At 38.3% G+C, this 18,971-nt stretch overlaps 1 protein-coding gene across 9 annotated transcripts in view; it reads left to right on the plus strand.

The window, feature by feature from the left end:
* MTFR1 (mitochondrial fission regulator 1) overlaps positions 1-18,971 on the plus strand; it is a 99,040-nt gene that overhangs the window by 30,618 nt on the left and 49,451 nt on the right. For 6 of the 9 annotated variants that reach the window (XR_007918616.2, XM_070075102.1, XM_070075099.1 and 3 more), the window contains 2 exons: positions 5,238-5,380; positions 12,641-12,739. Coding sequence is in view for 8 of the 9 variants with exons in the window: in XM_070075102.1 (XP_069931203.1) it covers positions 5,315-5,380; positions 12,641-12,739 (165 nt within the window). In the remaining variant the exon portion in view is untranslated. Of the gene's footprint in view, positions 1-3,119; positions 3,222-5,215; positions 5,381-12,640; positions 12,740-18,971 lie in introns of all 9 variants that reach the window. The other 3 variants (XM_017341351.3, XM_070075100.1, XM_070075101.1) reach the window with 2 other exon arrangements.

Consider the following 18,971-nt stretch of genomic DNA (forward strand, 5'->3'; position numbering starts at 1 on the left):
TCATTGGTACAACAACCTTGGAAAGGCAGTTTTTAACTGTATCCACAGGGGCTGGCATTGTGTATTGGGTAAAGCCACCACTGGCATCCCATGTGGGCACTGGCTCATGTCCCAGCTGTGCCACTTAACCAGCTCTCTGTTAACCATCTGGGCAGGCAGTAGAAGATACCTCAAATCCTTGGGCCCCTGTCACCTACTTGGGAGATCTAGAAGAAACTCCTGGCTTCTGGTTATGGACAGGCCCCGCTCTGGCTGTTAGGACCATTTAAGGAGTGAACCAGCACATAGAAGATCTCTCTGTCTCTTCTCTCACTCTGTAATTCTGCCTTTGAAATAAACAAATTAAAAAAAAACAGTATATGTGCATGTTTGTGTGTGTGTGTATGAACTGTCATCTGGCATTGTATAAATTGTGTGTATATATATGAGCTATGATCTGACATTGTATAAATGTGTGCATGTGTGTATATGGTCTATGATCTGTGTATTCAAGAGAATACTCAAGAAATTAGTGCATATGTATATGTTGCTATTTTGTGTGCAAGACTTATCTTAGCACATTTATTTGTTATAGCTAAAACCTGAAAACAATCCAAATGGCCACAGACATTAAAATGAGCAGATAATTTGCCATGGTAATACAATCAAATACTACAAAGCTACTTAAAAAGAACTGTAATTCATAACCAACATAAATGACTCTCACAGACAATGTTTGATAGAAATCAGACACAAAAGAGTACCTATAGCAGGCAAAACTAGTATGTGATTGTAAAAGTTAAAGTCATGATTAGATAGGAAAGGTATAGATAGTAAATGAGTAGAGGCCCAGGGGAGCCTTTGGGATTCTAGAATTGTTTTATATCAGTTTGGATGGTGTTACCATATGTGAAATTTCATAGAGGTGGACAATTGAAATTAGTGCACTTTTCTGTGTAAGTTGTATCTCCCAAAAAAGTGATAGATGTTCAGTTGACCACATAAAACCATCATTTCCCCCTGCTGAGTTTTTTGCCAGATTCCAGCTTTGACATGTTTGCTGTTTCTTCTTTTTATTCCCAGTGAGTCACAGAGCAAGGATTCATTTATACAGCCAGTAGCAGCTCATGGTAACATTAAAATATCTGTGACCAAGATCTAGTCATGAACATTGAGTAAATACTAGTATATATTCCTCCCAGTGCTTATCGCTCTACTACGTATTTTCATCTAGATACACATCTGTCATCTTAGACTCCTCTTCATTAAAGAGCTGTACTCCCCAACATTTTTTTTCTCCTAAACAAGCAAACAAAAAACCCTTTATTTAAGGACGACAAACCTCATGCATTTCATAAGTGCAACTTTAGGAATATAGTGATTCTTCCCACCATACCCACCCTGCCACCCTCACTCCTCCTCCTCCCTCCCAATATTTCTTTATCTGCCATCATCTCTGCTTGAATTGTTGGAGTCATTTGATTTCCTCATTTGTTCCTCTAGTTAGCCACTTAGCAAGTCTAGTTTTTATTTTGGTAATGTCTTAAATCCATCTCTTGTTCCAGCTAATATCGATCTACTTTTTATTTTAAGGATTTTACTAATATGGCATATGTATTATATCTGTAAATTCTGAAAACTCTCTTCAGATACTGTTACTATCTGAAGGTAATTAACTTGTTCATACTCACCAATTGCTAGGTGACACACAGGTATAACTGAAGTCCTGAGCCTTAGCACTTTGCTTTGAGAAAGTAAATTGGAAAATTGAGTAGTATCACAACATGAAAAAATGAAAAATAGCCAACAGACTTTCAGATAGGTTCCCTAAGCCACTGCTTCTCTTTTGGGGATAGTATGATATAGTGGATAAGAGGGCAGACTTTTATCTAAGTATCTACCTAACTTGATTTTAACTTCACCTCTTACAAGCTTGTGACCCTCAGTCAAGTTACTTGAACTAAACTTCAGTTTGCCCCTCTACAACTAATTGTGATAATTGAATTGATTTTATATCTAATGACTTGAGCATTAAATTACGGATTCAATAAAATGCAGTGCTCATAGTACCTAGCACATACTAAGTGTTCAGTTAAGTTAGCCCTTGTTATTGTATAGCTTATTGGTGGTTGGACATTTTTAACTAGGGACTCTTGTTTGGAACACCAATAAATAAAGAACTCTAAAAGCATTATTCAGTTGATTTAGATAAATATCATTTACTTACAAAGATGGTCCATGAAACCTAATAGTGTAGTAGAACTTTTCCAATGTGTAGAAATTTAGGGAACAGGCATTAGTTAGTTGTTAAGCTGCCTCTATCCCAGCTCTGCTCCCAAGTCCAGCTCCCTGCTAATGCCTACTCCAGCAGGCAGCAGTTTGGTCCTATATTGAGTTAAACTTTTCTGTCCAATTTAAAAACTCAAGCAATTTGGTCCCTACTACTCGTGTGGTACACCTGGATTAAGTTCCTGGCTCTTGATTTAGGCCTGGCCCAGTCCTGGCTGCTGGAGGCATTTGGGGAGTGAACCAGTTGGTAGGAGGTGTTTTCTATGTGTTTCTCTGTCTCCTTGTTTCTCTTTCCTTCTCCCCCCCCCCCCCAAAAAAAAAAAAAACAAAAAAAAACAAAGATGTAGAATGTATTAAATGTACTAGTTTTACAGTTTTTCAAAGGATCAAAAGTGGTATTTAAACTTTGGTGAATTCAGACTTTCTGAAATAACTGTCCTATATTGAGTTAAACTTTTCTGTCCAATTTAGAATCTTATTTACTCTGATCCTTGTTTCTTTTCCTTTTTTCCCCAATATAAGCTTTTAGCTCAGATTCTCATATAAGCTCACATCCTACGTTCATTCCTATCTTAATGATTCCTCTGTTGCTGTTCATTTTTACCAATATTGTCATTCTTCTTTCCACTGTTTGTCATTAGAGCCCAGCTCTTCCATTCATTTTCACCCAATATTTGGCATATTTCTGGCAACTTTTTTCGCTATTCTCTGTAATTATCTGTAAAGTTCTTCTCAAAGTGTAGACCACAAACTGTTCTGGTCAAGAGTGAGCTTACATCAAAATGTAAATCAACTGTATCACAGAGCACCTTGCAGTGTTCAGCTGTTTATTGTTTTTGTTTCTGTTAAAGCAAGATTTCCTAAATGAGGAAGCAGCACATTGATTTACATTCTGGTGCAAACTCCTAACCTCACTGGATATGAACACTTTTCAGTGAATTCATCTGTACCATGTGAGTACCATTTTAGTTTTATCAGAATATTAGGGTGATATGAGTTGCAGGGGCTATGTTGCTAGTGAGTATAGAAGAACTTGTCATATAATTTCAATCTTCTTGCATCTGAATTCCTATTCCATGTTTCTGGAATTTATTTCTTTATGATCTTTGGGAAACAGGATCTGCTGGTTGTTCAGCTGCGTGCTGACCCCCTTGCCCTGTTTTTTTTTTTGTTTGTTTGTTTGTTTGTTTTTGTTTATTTGAAAGGCAGAGTGACAGCGAGGAGAAACACAGATAGAGATCGTCCATTTGCTGGTTCAGCTGCCTAATGGCCTCAAAGGCAGGGTCCTAGAACTCCACTTGGGTCTCCCACATGGGTGGCAGGGGCCCAAGTACTTGAACCATCCTCTGCTGCTTTTCCAGGGATATTAGTAGGGAGCTTCTGACCTCTCTTTTGCTAGTACATGTGAACTTTATACTTGACTAAGCAGGTGCCCCAGTAGTAACAGCATCTTGGGAGCTGGTGACATGAAAAGAAGGAACTGTGTGTACTCTGTTCTGTCCACTGTGGCAATAGCAGATGCCATGGTGTCTTCAGGACCAGTTCTATAGTTTTGAACATCTTGCCTGGCTGTATCCTATAAGTTGAGTTTTCTGAAGATTACTGTCTATCAGATATATTTTCATAAGTGTATTCTACTTAAATTAACCACAATAGGTGTGTGTTGCATCCAGCTAAAATCCCTAAGTGGAAAAATACTTTTAAAAAATCTTGTAAGGGGGCCGGCGCTGTGGTGCCGCAGGTTAAAGTCCTGGCAGTAGAAGATGGCCCAAGTTCTTGGGCCCCTGCACCAAGAAGGGAGTCTCAGAAGAAGCTCCTGGCTCCTGGCTTTAGATCGGCGCAGCTCCAGCCATTGCGGCCAACTGGGGAGTGAACCAGCAGGTGGAAGACCTCTCTCTGTGTCTCTTCCTCTCTCTGTAACTCTGTCTTTCAAATAAATGAAACTTTTTTTTTTTTTTTTTTTTTTTTACAGGCAGAGTGGACAGTGAGAGAGACAGAGAGAAAGGTCTTCCTTTGCCGTTGGTTCACCCTCCAATGGCTGCCGCCGCCGGCGCACCGCGCTGATCCAAAGCCAGGAGCCAGGTGCTTCTCCTGGTCTCCCATGGGGTGCAGGGCCCAAGCTTGGGCCATCCTCCACTGCACTCCCGGGCCATAGCAGAGAGCTGGCCTGGAAGAGGGGCAACCGGGACAGAATCTTGTAGGGGCTGGCACTGTGGCATAGCAGGTAAAGCTGCTGCCTGCAGTACTGGCATCCCATCTGAGCTCTGGGTCAATTTCCAGCTTCTCCATTTCCAATCCAGCTCTCTGCTGTGGCCTGGGAAAGCAGTGGAAGATGGCCCAAGTGCTTGGGCCCCTGTACCCACGTGGGAGACCCTAAAGAAGCTCTCAGCTCTTGGCTTTGAATCAGCGTAGCTCTGGCTGTTGTGGTCAATTGGAGAGTGAACCAGCAGATGGAAGACCTCTGTCTCTCTCTGCCTCTCCTTCTGACTTTCAAATAAATTGTTAAAAAAAATCTTGTAAGGACTGGTGCTGTGGTGCTGGCATCCCATTGGGCACCAGTTCATGTCCTGGCTGCTCCGCTTCTGATCCAGCTCCCTGCTAATCAGCCTGGGAAAGCAGCAGAAGATGACCTAAGTCCTTGGGCCCCTACACCCACATGGCAGACTTGGGTGAAGCTCCTGTATCCTGGTTTTGATCTGACCCAGTGAAAGCTATTTATTACAGCAACTTGGGTAGTGAACCAGCAGATGAAAGATCTTTCTCTGACTCACCATTTCAAGTAAATAAATCTTTATAAAAGAAAAAGTCTTGTATTAATACAGTTACTTTAAGCAAGCTGATCACAAAGAAGTTGTACTTTCTCTTAATTTATTCACAGAGTTTTAAAGTGTTTTAAGTTTACTTTGTGAGACATGTTAGTAAAGATTTTAAATAATAATTATTTTAGTATTTGCATTTTAAATTTTCAGTGTGCTTTATGGACCATGTGCTGCTATGTATGCCTGAAACACTTGAAATGCAAATTTGGGGAGACTTTGCCATCTAAATGCTTGGCTGGATTAACCGCCTGATTAGGATGGTTTTTCAACAAGTTGGAGTAAGCATGCAATCGGTGAGTGCTTAAGATTCATTTTTAAAATCCAGACATTTATTTCAAGAGTTTTTTTCTGAGAAAATTAAATGTATCTGTATATGACAAACATTTTGAATTCAATGTATTTATGTACTATTTTATTTCCTTAGTATTTAAGCTGCAGGAGTGTATCATTTCCCAGTATCCTAAGGAAAGAATTACTTTTCTGTGTTATGTTGAAAACTTAGAAATATTCACATGTCCTTTAAAAGCAATACATTTATTAGTGAGGAAAAGGTTTATATATATGGAAAGAAATCATTAAATAAAATGATTACGCTTGACAACTTTGAACTTTGTAGAACTATTAATGTTGCATAAATTACTCAACTGTTGTGGTAAATCACTCAGCTGTTCCGAAGGTAAGTGATGTAATTTTGATCTTGACATTTTTTGAAGTCTGACACATAAACTTTGTTCAGGTCTAAGGTAAAATTACCAGAGCAGTTGGACTAAGCTCATTTTGTAGAACAATTTTTTTCATTTTCAAATAAATGCTTTGATGTTTTTGTGACATGGAACTCAGTTTTATTTATTAAAGTTATAGGCAGGTTATATAATTTGAAAATGGTATGCCTTTTTTTTTCCTTAAAGATTTATTTATTTATTTATTTGAAAGTCAGTTACACATAGAAAGAGAGAAGTCTTCCATCTGCTGTTTTAATCCCTAGTTGGCCGCAATGACTGGAGCTGTGCTGATCCGAAGCCAGGAGCCAGGAGCTTCCTCTGGGTCTCCCTTGCGGATGCAGGAGCTCAAGAACTTGGGCCATCTTCCCAGGCCCTAGCAGAGAACTGGATCAGAAGTGGAGCAGCCAGGACTCGAACTGGTACCCATATGGGATGCTGGCACTGCAGGTGGCAGCTTTACCCTCTGTGCCACAGAGCCAGCCCCTGGTATGCTTTTTAATGCACTACTTTCATATTTTAAAAACTTGCTGGGGTTTGACATTGCGGTGTATTGGGTAAGTCACCACCTACTATGCTGGTTCAAATTCCAGCTGCTCTAATTCTGATGCAGCTCCCTGCTAATGGCCAATGGAAAATTGGCCAAGTGCTTGGACCCTTGCACCCATGTGGGAGACCTGGAAGAAGCTCCTGGTTTTGGCCTGGCCCACCCCTGGCCATTACAGTCATTTGGGGAGTAAACCAGTGAGTGGAAGACCTCTCTGTGTTCCCCCTTTCTCTTTCTCTGTAACTCTGTCTTTCAAATACATAAAATAAATCTTTAAAAAGTAATTGTGTCTGACCACTAAGGTTGTGGTCAGAGAGCAGAGAGCCAAAAAAAAAATTACCTTTGTTTATTGATGCATCGTTTTGAAATTATTAGCTTTAGGATAAAGACTTTGAAAATTACTTGTAAAGTTAGTGGCTTTAGGATAAAGACTTTGAAAATTACTTGTAAAGTTAGTGGTGTTTTCATCTTTCTCAGAAGTGTATTCCTATGTTTTGAATTTATTATAGTTAAATCATGTTTCTCTTGTTACTTACTACCACTTGGCTACATGGGGTAGATTAATATTTTAGCACTAACAGAAGAATTTTTACTCTTTGCTTCCAGAAGGAAAGGAAGCTTCTGTTATTTATGATGTCCCAAAAGCAAATTTTATGGTATCTATTTATTTGTAATTGTTATTGTAATAAGAAGATAGTGGCAAGATTGTGGGTCCTGAATTTAACCCTAGATCTGAAATTTGTTTCTGCCAGTTATGAGTTTACTCCCCCAAAAATAAGGTTAAGAAGTGCTGTTACAGCAGAGTTAGCCTGTGGATTAAATGGCAGTAGATATAAAGCACCCAATACAGTAGCTTGCATATAGCATAGGTTCCTTCAGGATGGCTAGTTTCTTAAATTCCACCCTAATTAAGCTAATGTAGACTAGCTTAATGAGGCCAAAGTACAGAATTCTGATTCGTGCACACATAACTGATTCTGATTCTTTTTTTTTTTTTTTTTTTTTTTTGACAGGCAGAGTGGATAGTGAGAGAGAGAGAGAGACAGAGAGAAAGGTCTTCCTTTGCCGTTGGTTCACCCTCCAATGGCCGCCGCGGCTGGCGCGCTGCGGCCAGCGCACCGCGCTGATCCGAAGCCAGGAGCCAGGTGTTTCTCCTGGGTCTCCCATGGGGTGCAGGGCCCAAGCACTTGGGCCATCCTCCACTGCCTTCCTGGGCCACAGCAGAGAGCTGGCCTGGAAGAGGGGCAATCGGGAAAGAATCCGGCGCCCCGACCAGGGCTAGAACCTGGTGTGCCGCGCCACTAGGTGGAGGATTAGCCTATTGAGCCGCGGCGCCGGCCTGATTCTGATTCTTCACACATTTTATTTAGCTTGTTCATTTGTTTAGCTTTTTGTTCATTTTAAGTTGTAAAATGTGTGTCATTCATCAGAGAATGGACCAGGTAAAATATGATTGATTTTCTCATTAATATTGTAAACACAATTTAGGGTTCTTCCTACTGATAGCAGATGAGCAAGATTTTTTTTTAATGTATTGAGACTATCATATAATCATCAAGTTTAATCAGTTAGCTAGAAATCTACATAAAATTGACTTTTCTACAACTGATCTTTTTGTAGTTTCTAATGTTTTTAGCTTGCTGACTAAGACTAAAAATACAAAGGTATAGTGAACGAAGATTTTTATTTTCTGAAATCAAAAGAAATTTTCTTAGCTCCACCTTTCAGTAATTAATATATATTTTCCCCAACGATTTGATGTACAAATATATTTGAGATTGTTCTTGAAAGTTTTGCAAAAGCAGGAACTTGTCTTCATTCTTTATCTGATTTATTTGCTTTTTTTTTTTTAAATGGTGCACGCTTTTAGGTCAGGATTTTGTTTTTGCTGTTAGGACAGCCAGTGATGTTTAATGTTTCTATTTTTGTTTACTCAACCTGTAGTGCCATAATGGGCATCCCTGATGGGCTTACTTTGTGCCCAGTGTTTATACACATTGTGAACAACCCTCTTTTACAGATGGGAAACTTGAGGTTTGGAGTGTTAACTGCCTCAACCAAAGTTGCCTGACAGTGGTAGAGCTACAATATGAACCCAGTAATAATTCCCAGATTCTTCCTCATTTTTGTCTGTTTTGCTGCCTCTTACTATGGAAAGGGGAAAAGATTGTTAATGTTATTGAAGACGTATGATAAATACCTTAACTCATATATTGTTCAAAGGCATATAAAATGGATATAGTTCTCATTTTGTACATAAGAAAACAGAGTAGTCAGTAATTTGCTAGTGTTACAAAGGTAGTAAATTGGCAGAACCTGCTTTGAAAGGCCTGCGCTGCCTTGACTTATGTTTTTACTTCACTGTCATCTGTATTGCCTCAACATTTGAGTTTAAAACCATACATAAGTTATTTTTGCTCAATCTATTATATTTCTATCCCTCAGTAAAAATGTTTTTAAATTAGAGAAAGTAAAAATAGGTGTGAAGTTAAAATGATTCTGATTAATTTCAGTATTTTATGTTGGAAAAAAAGTTTAGCAAATACCAATTTGTTTTAACAATATAATAATAAATTAAGAATTAGACCCTTGTTTCTCTTTGTGCTTTAGAGGGGGAATGAGATGGGGCGGGGAGTTTAGAGCAAAGAAGAGAACTGAGAGAAGTCTTAGTCTTCAGTTAAGGATTTGAAATTATTATAGAGGTTCATCCTCCAATATCCAACCCCACTTCCTCCAAACACGTATGTTTTTTGTTTTGTCTTGCTCCCTTGGCATTATGAATTTGTATTTTGTTGGGTCCTAGATTCCTTATAAATTTAATTAATGATATGAGCCTTCTTCCCTGAAAAATATTACATAGGTATTCTAATTTTGCAATTTAAGAGATATGCAAACCCATGGATTAATATCACATAGTTTTTCTTGAGAAAAATACATTTACTTAGAATTAAATTTGTATTTTTTCCTGTTAAATAGTTCTGAAATAATTATATAGATTAATATATAACAAATGAGTTACCACATAAAACTTTTGCAGCCATTATGGATGAGACAGATGACAGCTTCAGATTCCAGCCTCACATGTCAACACTTCTACAATAGCATTTCACAATGTTAAACAAGAACAAATTGCTTTCCTGTTGTCATCCTTCTCTTTGCTGTCATCACTTTCAAACACTGTTGCAAAATGTTATGGACTGCCATTACTAGACATAGGCATGTACAACACACACACACACACAAACTCATTAGATTGTTCATAAAGAGTTCTTATAGATAAATTGTAATTTTTCTGTTATTTCCTAAATCTATTGAATTGTCTTATTTCTTAATGAAACTACCTTATCTAGTAATGACGGTTTTATCTCTGCCTTCTCTCTTACATTTGAAGAAATATTAATGATAGTTTATCTTTAGTGGAAGTCTTTTCCAAATCAGTATATTAACAAGACACAGTTCAACCCCAAGTTAGGGTAGGAGATGCACTTGGGTCATACAGCCTCCCATTGCACAGATGGTGACTTTTCAGTACCATCTGCTCACTGTTTCTTCACAGCCATTTACAATTTCTCCCCCTCCGTGAGGGCTGAATAGAAAAAAGCTGGTAAAACCTAGTTTTAGAGTTCCTGGAAGTTAACTGCTCTTTCCCCTCACTTTTTCCTACCATCCAATAAAGGTTTTGAAGGCTATAAATATTCTATCATTCACTTAAACAGACCCTTGTTTCATATTTCTTGGTGCTAAGTACTAACCAGTTCACAAGTAACAAAAAACAAGATTGTTAGTCTACTGCGTATGCTTGAAAAAAATAATCACATCAAGCAATCTGTTCTTTTCCTTCCTTTAAATTTGTAGGAGAAACCTAAGTAGTCTGCTTATTCCTTTTAATTAAAAGCTGAATCATTGGCCACTTCTCTTGTAGAAGGCACCTGGTATTCATTCCTTCTGATATTAAACAGATGGAAAGATAATAGTTGAAAATTAGCCCTGCAGCATGCATAGTGAGAAATGTTCAAAGCTGGCAGAAACATTAGTTCCTGACCTTGACAAATCCTTTCTCAATTTTTCTTTGTGAGCTTCTTGTCCTTTTCATCTCTGGTAAGAACTGCATACTGGAAGGGAAGAAGATTCACGTTAGACTATGTAATTGTCACCTTGTGATGCACAAAAAGCATTTATTTTTCTTTAAACCATCAGGACTATTAAAAATATGTAAGGTAAAGATTTTGCTGGAAATTGTTTTAAGTTATTTGCTCTTGCTCTTTTTGTTGGCAAGGCAGATTGAATGTTTACTTTGTAGCACCATTAAGCCTCCCATTTGCCTCTAGTTATTTTTCCTTCTTTTCATTTTCATGTATTGTTAAGACTGTTAATGTGATAGATAATGCTCTGTAGGATCACTGATTTAAATATTTTGCTCTAAACTTCAGAGTAAGTTTGCCTCTTTGTGTAATATTCACATTTTAATATTGATACCTTTCAGGCTTCTGTTGAATGATTTTCCAGTCTGTAGCATCTTTTTAAATGATATTTCAAAACAAGCATTAGAGTGTTTGTTGGTTATCATAGCCAGCGTAGATTATAGAACTAAGAGGCAGTGAACCCTTGAACATACATGATAAAAATTATATAAGTCTGAGGCGAATGCTCAGGTATTTTATATACTCTAGTGAACCTCACCATGACTCACTGATCCCTAAATAGATTTGGCTGCTAAAGATTTAAGAAATTATATTTTTCTGCCGGCGCCGTGGCTCAATAGGCTAATCCTCCACCTTGCGGCGCCGGCACACCGGGTTCTAGTCCCGGTTGGGGCGCCGGATTCTGTCCCGGTTGCCCCTCTTCCAGGCCAGCTCTCTGCTATGGCCAGGGAGTGCAGTGGAGGATGGCCCAGGTGCTTGGGCCCTGCACCCCATGGGAGACCAGGAAAAGCACCTGGCTCCTGGCTCCTGGCTCCTGCCAGGATCAGCGCGGTGCGCCGGCTGCAGCGGCGGCCATTGGAGGGTGAACCAACGGCAAAGGAAGACCTCTCTCTCTCTCTCTCTCTCACTGTCCACTCTGCCTGTCAAAAAAAAAAAAAAAAAAAAAAAAAATTATATTTTCCTGTGTTCATTTTGTAAGTTGTATGCACATTTAGAATGGTCTAAAAGGTCTAGTTTAGGTTAGATTTTAGAAACACGGCTGTTTACAATGACCAGTTGCTTGGTAATACTGTTTATAATAGCATACTTTTTAATAGGATAATTTTATTTTTTAAATTAGAGTGGCTGTGGAGTGAACTTAAAAAGGTGACTGTGTCATTCCTCAGACTCCATTCTCTTAGTACTATTTATTTAGTCTTTAGGATATCATTAATGGTAAGGTTTGATGAATTCAGTATTATAGTCATTTTCACTTTTTCCTTTTAAAATAGCTTTTAATAGCTTGCTACCTTTCTTTACCTCTTCTGTCCAGGCTTTCAAGTGTAGCACTCAGAACAGATGGATAGTTTTCTCTTTAAGGAAAGATCATATACTTGGGGAGAAATTTCAAGGTACAATATGTAATGCCTTAACAATCTACATGTGTGTTTTTTTGTTTGCTTTTTGGCTTTGGGGATTTGTTTTTGTTTTTACTTCAAGCATAGCGTACTGTTCTATATGTATTATGATGTCCTCTGAGAGACTGCTCATTAGGGCCAGCACTAGCCCATTTAGTTAGGTTTGTGCAGATTAGGAAAAGGCGCCTTTCCTCTGGGACAAGGCATCCCAAGAAGATGCAGTGCTTGGTGAGCAGAGTGACTAGATTTCAGCCCCTGCTTACCCCTAGCCAGGCACTCTTACACAGCAAATGATATGGTGTAACTGTGTGACCCAGATTCAGATTCTGAACTTTGTATTCAGTTGAATTTGTTTTGAAAAGCCCATTATAGTAAAAGTAGCTTATATGTTTAAAGAAAGTATAACAGTATGTTTATTAACTATAAAGATATAACAGAAGAGGTAAAAGGGTATTTCCTTTGGACCTGATGCAAATAAAGTTTTTGCTCCAAATACAGTTTTATTTTAAAATTACTATGCATTCTTGTGTTTTGTATATAATGCCTTACTTTAACGTTTTTGCTAAATAACTAGCTATCTACTCATATATTCTCTAGTTTTAAATTGAGAACTACTAGCATATTTCCCAAAACATTTATAGCATTCTGATCCCATAATTAATGCTAGCATGCCATGCAATTACTTCTCCAGTGCTTTCTATTAACTGTAGGTCTTATAATTAAGCTTTTGGTTTTTCTGCTTCCTCAGGTACTTTGGTCTGGAAAGCCTTATGGTTCATCTCGAAGTATCGTAAGGAAGATTGGTACTAATTTATCTCTGATTCAGTGCCCAAGAGTTCAGTTTCAGGTATTGTATTTTATATAGTTTATAAATTTTTGTATTAATATGTACATTATGATATAAATGGGCAAGATGATTTTAAAAGTATTTGTTTTTGAATCCTTTTCTTTATTGATGCCAACTATCAATAAAAGAGGATTAAAGTCTTTCTAATTTTAGTTCATCTGTGAAGTGATTATCCAAGATCTTTAAGACATTTATCCTTTTTAAGAATTCATATGTGAAGATTTAGAGGCATATAATAAGCTAAGCAGTTAATTCCCAAGTGACCTCACAACATGGTCTTCTGTATATATATACATACTTGAAGTGCTTGAGGTACCACCATTTTTTTTTTTTTTTTTTTTTTTTTTTAGTTTTTTTCTTTAGTTTTGGACTTTTTGCACAGCCACTCTGATGCCTTTGTTTGTTGATGTCTTTGAAAATACATATAAGTCACTTTCTGCACCACTGGTTTCAATCTCAGCATTTATTGTAAAATCCATTGTTTTGACAATGCCAGTGTCAGGACAAAGAGGTAACTGTAGTTCTCTGAATAAGATGATAGTCTCTGAATTAGGAGTACTTTTGTTTTTTAATAGAAAACTTTTATTTAACAAATATAAATTTCAAAAGCACAACTTTTGGATTATAGCGGTTCTTCCCCCTATAACCACCCTCCCACCCGCAAACCATTTCATCTCCTACTCCCTCTCCCATCCCATTCTTCATTAAGGTTAATTTTAATTATCTTTATATACATAAGATCAACTCTATAATAAGTAAAGATTTCAGCAGTTTGCACCCACACAGACACACAAAGTATAAAGTAGTGTTTGAAGATTAGTTTTACTATTAATTCGCATAGTACAACACATTAAGGACAGAGGTCCTACATGAAGAGCAAGTGCACAGTGACTCCTGTTGTTGATTCAACAATTGACACTCTTATTTATGATGTCAGTAATCATCCAAAGCTCTTGTCACGAGCTGCCAAGGTTATGGAAGCCTCTTGAGTTCACAAACTCCGACCTTATTTAGACAAGGCCATAATCAAAGTGGAAGTTCTTTCCTCCCTTCAGAGAAAGGTACCTCCTTCTTTGATAGCCCTTCTTTGAGGAGTACTTTTGAGCACTCAAATCTTAGTATTCTTCTCCAGTGCCAAATCAGGAGCAAGTCTTCTCTTTGCTTGGAAGTAGTATTTTCTTTGATTTGCATTTTTTTGTTTTGTTTTTAAGATTTATTTACCTATTTGAAAGCGTTAGAGGAGGAAGAAACAGAGAGACTTTCCATCTGCTGGTTCACTCAACCAGATGGCTGCCACAGTCAGAAGTGGCCAGGCTGAAGCCAGGGCTTCATCCAGGTCCTCAACATGGGTGGCCGGGACCCAAACACATAGGCCATCTTTCTCTGCTTTTGCCAACCTGTACACAGGAATCTGGGTCAGAAGTGGAACTGCCAGAATAGGAACTAGCACCCATATGGGACGCTGGCATCATAGGCAGCAGCTTTACCAACTAGGCTACAACACTGGACCCTTGATTTGCATTTTTGTTTTATTATTATTATTATTATTATTATTACTATGGTGTTAGACATAGATAACTTTGTTCTTATTTTTCGGTGATTCTCTGATAATCAAGATAAAATATTTTAATATTTAATAATGTAAATCTAACATACCTCTGTCAGTTTTAAATAATAGATGAGCATGTGGAGATGTGAAGTTGTATTTAACTTAGCATTTAGAAGCTCAAATATGCCCACCCCTACGTGCTTATTTGATATCATGTCATAAATTATCCTCTTGGTTTGTGAGGGTAGCAATCCATTTCTAAGTAAGTAGTAGAAATTATTGTTTATTCAGATTGACTAACTAGGGTGTTTATTGCCGTTCATAATCCCACTTGCCAATTGTTAGCTAAACCTTTATGTATCATTGTATAAATTGACAGATTAGAAATTTCTGAGAAGTAATTTTTATCAAACTATAGCTTTTAAAAAAATCCAAATAAACAAATCTGGGGTTGGTGCTTTGGTGCAGTGGGTTAAGCTGCCAGTGTGGTGCTGGTTTAGGTCCAAGCTGCTCTGCCTCCAATCCAACTCCCTACTAATGTGCCTGGAAAAGCAGCAGAGGATGGCCCAATTCCTGAGGCCCCTGCACCCATGTTGGAGACCCAGAAGAAGCTCCTGGCTTTGGTCTGGCCCTGCCTTGGCTGTTTTGGCCATTTGAGAAGTGAACTAGCAGATGGAAGATCTCTCTGTCTCTCCTCTCTCTCTCTCAAACTCTTTCAAATAAATGAGTAAATCTTTGGAGAAAAAATCTGTAGTTTTATGTGACTCTTAAATAAAATTTCTGAAAATTCTGTCCATTTAGATATAAATTACTGTTTTGTCATTTCCTTCAAATAACTGTTATCAACTCTTTCTGATAGCTTAGTTCCTTTAAATTTTCTTTGTCAGTCCTGCTAGTTGTAGAACTTGCTTTTGCATTTGTGTTCATGTAGTTAGAGACATCTAAATGACATGAAAATAACTGGCATTTTTCTGAAAGCAACCCAAATCTGCCTTGATAGTCACAGGGGTGAAATATTAGAGCTGAATACATTTACTTGGTTCAGTTCTCTTGTTCAGTGTTGTTATCAGTCACTGAAAAGGGTATGATCAGAAAAAGAGTATTGGGTTTAGTACAAGAATTGCCTTTGAAAACAGATGGATTAACTTAAGGAAACTAGTCAGGTAAGAAAAATATTGGTGACCTACTGGAGAATAGTAGAAGACAGAAGCCATTTGTTTATAGTGAGATTTTTATTCCTCAGCACATTGAGTATTGAAATTCAACATCATTGTTAAAGTATTTTGTTTGCTGCTTTAGCTAGATGTCTTATCTGTTACTCCTCTCTGGATTTTTTTCTTTTCAGAAATATAAAAAAAAAGTAGTCTTCAGAAATACAGAGGATGCTGTTTTTTTTTTTTTTTAATTTATTCATTCATTTATTTATTTGAAAGAAACTGATAGAGAAAGAGAGAGATCTTCCTTGTGCTGATTTATGTCCCAAATACCCACAATAGCCAGGGGTGGACTAGGCTAAATCCAGGAGCTGGGAACTCCATATGAGTCTTCCATGTGGGTGGCAGGGACCTGGCAGGGACCCACTCTCTTCCCCGGACACACTAGCAGGAAGCTGGGTGGGAGGTAGAAGAGCTAGGACGGAAACCAACCTTCCCATATGGGATGCGGGTGTTGCAAGTGGCAGCTTAACCTGCCGTAGAATAGCACCTGCCCCAAGGATGCAGTTTAATGAAATTGAAAATGCATTTTTGCTATTTGTCTAGCTTCTTTGGGGGCTGATTGAGATGGGATACTGTATCTGGACTGTCTTGGAGTCCAAAATGGGTAAATAGTGTTAAGAAATTCTGGGACTGGGGAACCACTATGGGACCCAAAGAGAGTTGTAACCATTTTAATAAGGCATATGCAGGACAAAATGACACAATACTTATATCTCTTGAAATGTTACATTGTACCCCATAAATATGTGCAGTTAATATGTGTCAATTAAAGTAAGAAATTTAATTTTTAAAAATATCTTGCCTCCAAAAGAAAAAGAAAATGAAATTGAGAATAGAACATTTATGGAATCAGTTTAGAAGTAGGACTTAGGTAGCCACTTCTTTATTGTCCTAGGTGATATCTGTGTCTTTTGGAGGGTTGTTCTGATCCACCTTTTTCTTTATTTCCTCTACTATTGATGTTCATTTCCATTTCTTTCCTGGTACCCAACAGCTCAGCTCTGTCACTCTCAAAACAGTTTCCCCTCTGAAATCTTAAACCTCTGTGTGTTCTTTCTAGGTTATAGCTCTTTTTCACTGTACCAGTCGACCTGTACATCTTTGATTAAGTAAAAACCCTGTATAAATATTAGGCAAGATGGGCACATTACTTTGTGAGCATTTAATGATATAAATGTTTAAAGTCTCAAGTATAATGGCTCACATAGTGAGTGCTCAATAAATGTTTAGCTAACAGTGGTGATTTTGTTGATGCTGTTATTTCTGCCTTAACAGTTACAGACCAAATTATCCTGTTTGTTTTTCTAGCTTAACTCCCCAATTTTACAGATTGGATCACTGTATATTTATAGGATCACAAACCAGAACACAGACCAACACATTTAGTTATGCCTTCATCTAGTTAATGAGCACAGTGACCACTGTACTAAGAACAAAATGAGATAATAAATGTTAAAGGAGCCAGGTACTTCTCCTGGTCTCCCATGGGGTGCAGGGCCCAAGCACTTGGGCCATCCTCCACTGCACTCCCTGGCCACAGCAGAGAGCTGGTCTGGAAGAGGGGCAACCGGGACAGAATCCGGCGCCCTGACCGGGACTAGAACTTGGTGTGCCGGCGCTGCAAGGCGGAGGATTAGCCTACTGAGCCGCGGCGCCGGCTCCCATAGACCCTTTATGTTTACTTTTGTTGAAGAAAAATAACTTTCTCTAGCCCTTTTAAAACCATTCTTTTTTGCTTCCCCTTTTATACCTTTCTCGGGTACATTTCAGCCTTGGGTCACAACTATACACTTTTGGCCTTAAGCATTTTGTGTGACCTCTGTAATTCCCTGGGAGGTGGGACCCCAGATAAAGGCTAATTTGCACAGGCCATTCTTTGTCTACTAGTTCTTATTCCAGATTCATGACACCAAAAGAAAATTTCAGTGATGAAGAGACTTGCAAAAGCGTTGTGGAGGATACTGGAAGAAATAGAGTGCAGAGGATCTGATTTACAAATTCTCAAAACGAGATATATATTTAGATCATCAAGAGCTTTAAAAAATACTGTGCTAGGGTCTTATCCTCCAGTGTGGCTCTGTGTGCTCTCTCCTTGCTTTGCAAAGTCTTTTTTTTTTTTTAAACAGGTCCCATTTAACACCTACTAAATCTAAATTTTATACAAAGAGCTGGCTCTGCCAGGAATTGAGGAGAGGCCTGGAGGTTGGGGAAGTGTTGCATTCAGAGGGAACAGCAGGTGCAGAGGTCCTAAGGCAAAGGTCCTAAGGCAAGATTTACCTGTCCTTTGAGGAATAGAGGAAAGGCCACTCTGTCAGGAACTAGTGAAATGAGAAACTAGTGTGGTATAATCATCATTGATGTCCAGACCAGTTGAAGCTAAATATCAGAAGTGGTATTAAAAATAACTGTCAAACTGAACCTTGTTTTCAGTCACCATTTGAAAATCTGGGATATACTAGCTTGGTATGTCATCTGTATGTGAAATCTGTTGTTTGGTGTTTCTAGCTATAAAATGGCCTGTAATGATAATTGAATCCAGCTATGAGTACTAAATTTTATGACTTTAGCTTTGTGAAATAATAGTTTGAATACTAACTTACATGACAGATGTTTGTGGCCATTTTATTCATCCTCAGTAACTGAATTCCTTTTTTTTTTTTTTTTTAAGATTTATTTATTTGAAGGCAGAGTTACAGAGAGAGAGGCAGAGAGAAAGAGAGAGTGAGATATTCCATCTGCTGGTTCACTCCCCAAATGGCCAATCGATGCCAGGAACCAGGAACTCCATCCAGGTCTCCCACATGGATGCAGGGGCCCAGGCACTTCTGCCATCTTCCGCTGCTTTCCCAGGCGCATTAACAGGGAGCTAGATAGGAAGTGAAACAGCTGGGACTTGAACCGGAGCCCATGTGGGATGCTGGGGTGGTAGGCAGCGGCTTTACCCACTATGCCACAGCACCCGCCTTGTAATTCCTTGACTTATTTCTCCCTGGGGATACTGTTGCTGACCCTCTAAGGTTATTCGCAGAGACAAACACACACATTTTCTTCCCTGTTGTCTCTGGTTCCTTACCTTTCCCCTTCTATCCCCTTCCCTTCCCCTGCTCCATTCTAGTTGTGTTGTGGATAGAAACTTTTAATAAATGCTGAATTGTTAAAAAGGGACCATTCAGGAAATCTGTTGTTGCAACATGATCACTACAGTTAATAACAATGTATTTGTATTTTGAAAATTACTAAAAAAATGGATTTTAAGTGTTCTCACCAGGAAAAATAAAATAAGCGTGTGAGGTAATGCACATGCTAATGAGATGGATTGAGCCATTCCACAGTGTATACATAATTCAGAACAACAAGTTGTGCACAATAAATATATACGATCTATTTAGCAACTTAAAAATAAATTCTTAACAAAGTGACCACATCATTCAGAAACATTAGTGGCTGCATTTGGGAATGGTGTTCT

Source organism: Oryctolagus cuniculus, chromosome 6 (assembly GCF_964237555.1).
Source record: "Oryctolagus cuniculus chromosome 6, mOryCun1.1, whole genome shotgun sequence".
In the NCBI taxonomy this organism is placed as follows: domain Eukaryota; kingdom Metazoa; phylum Chordata; class Mammalia; order Lagomorpha; family Leporidae; genus Oryctolagus; species Oryctolagus cuniculus.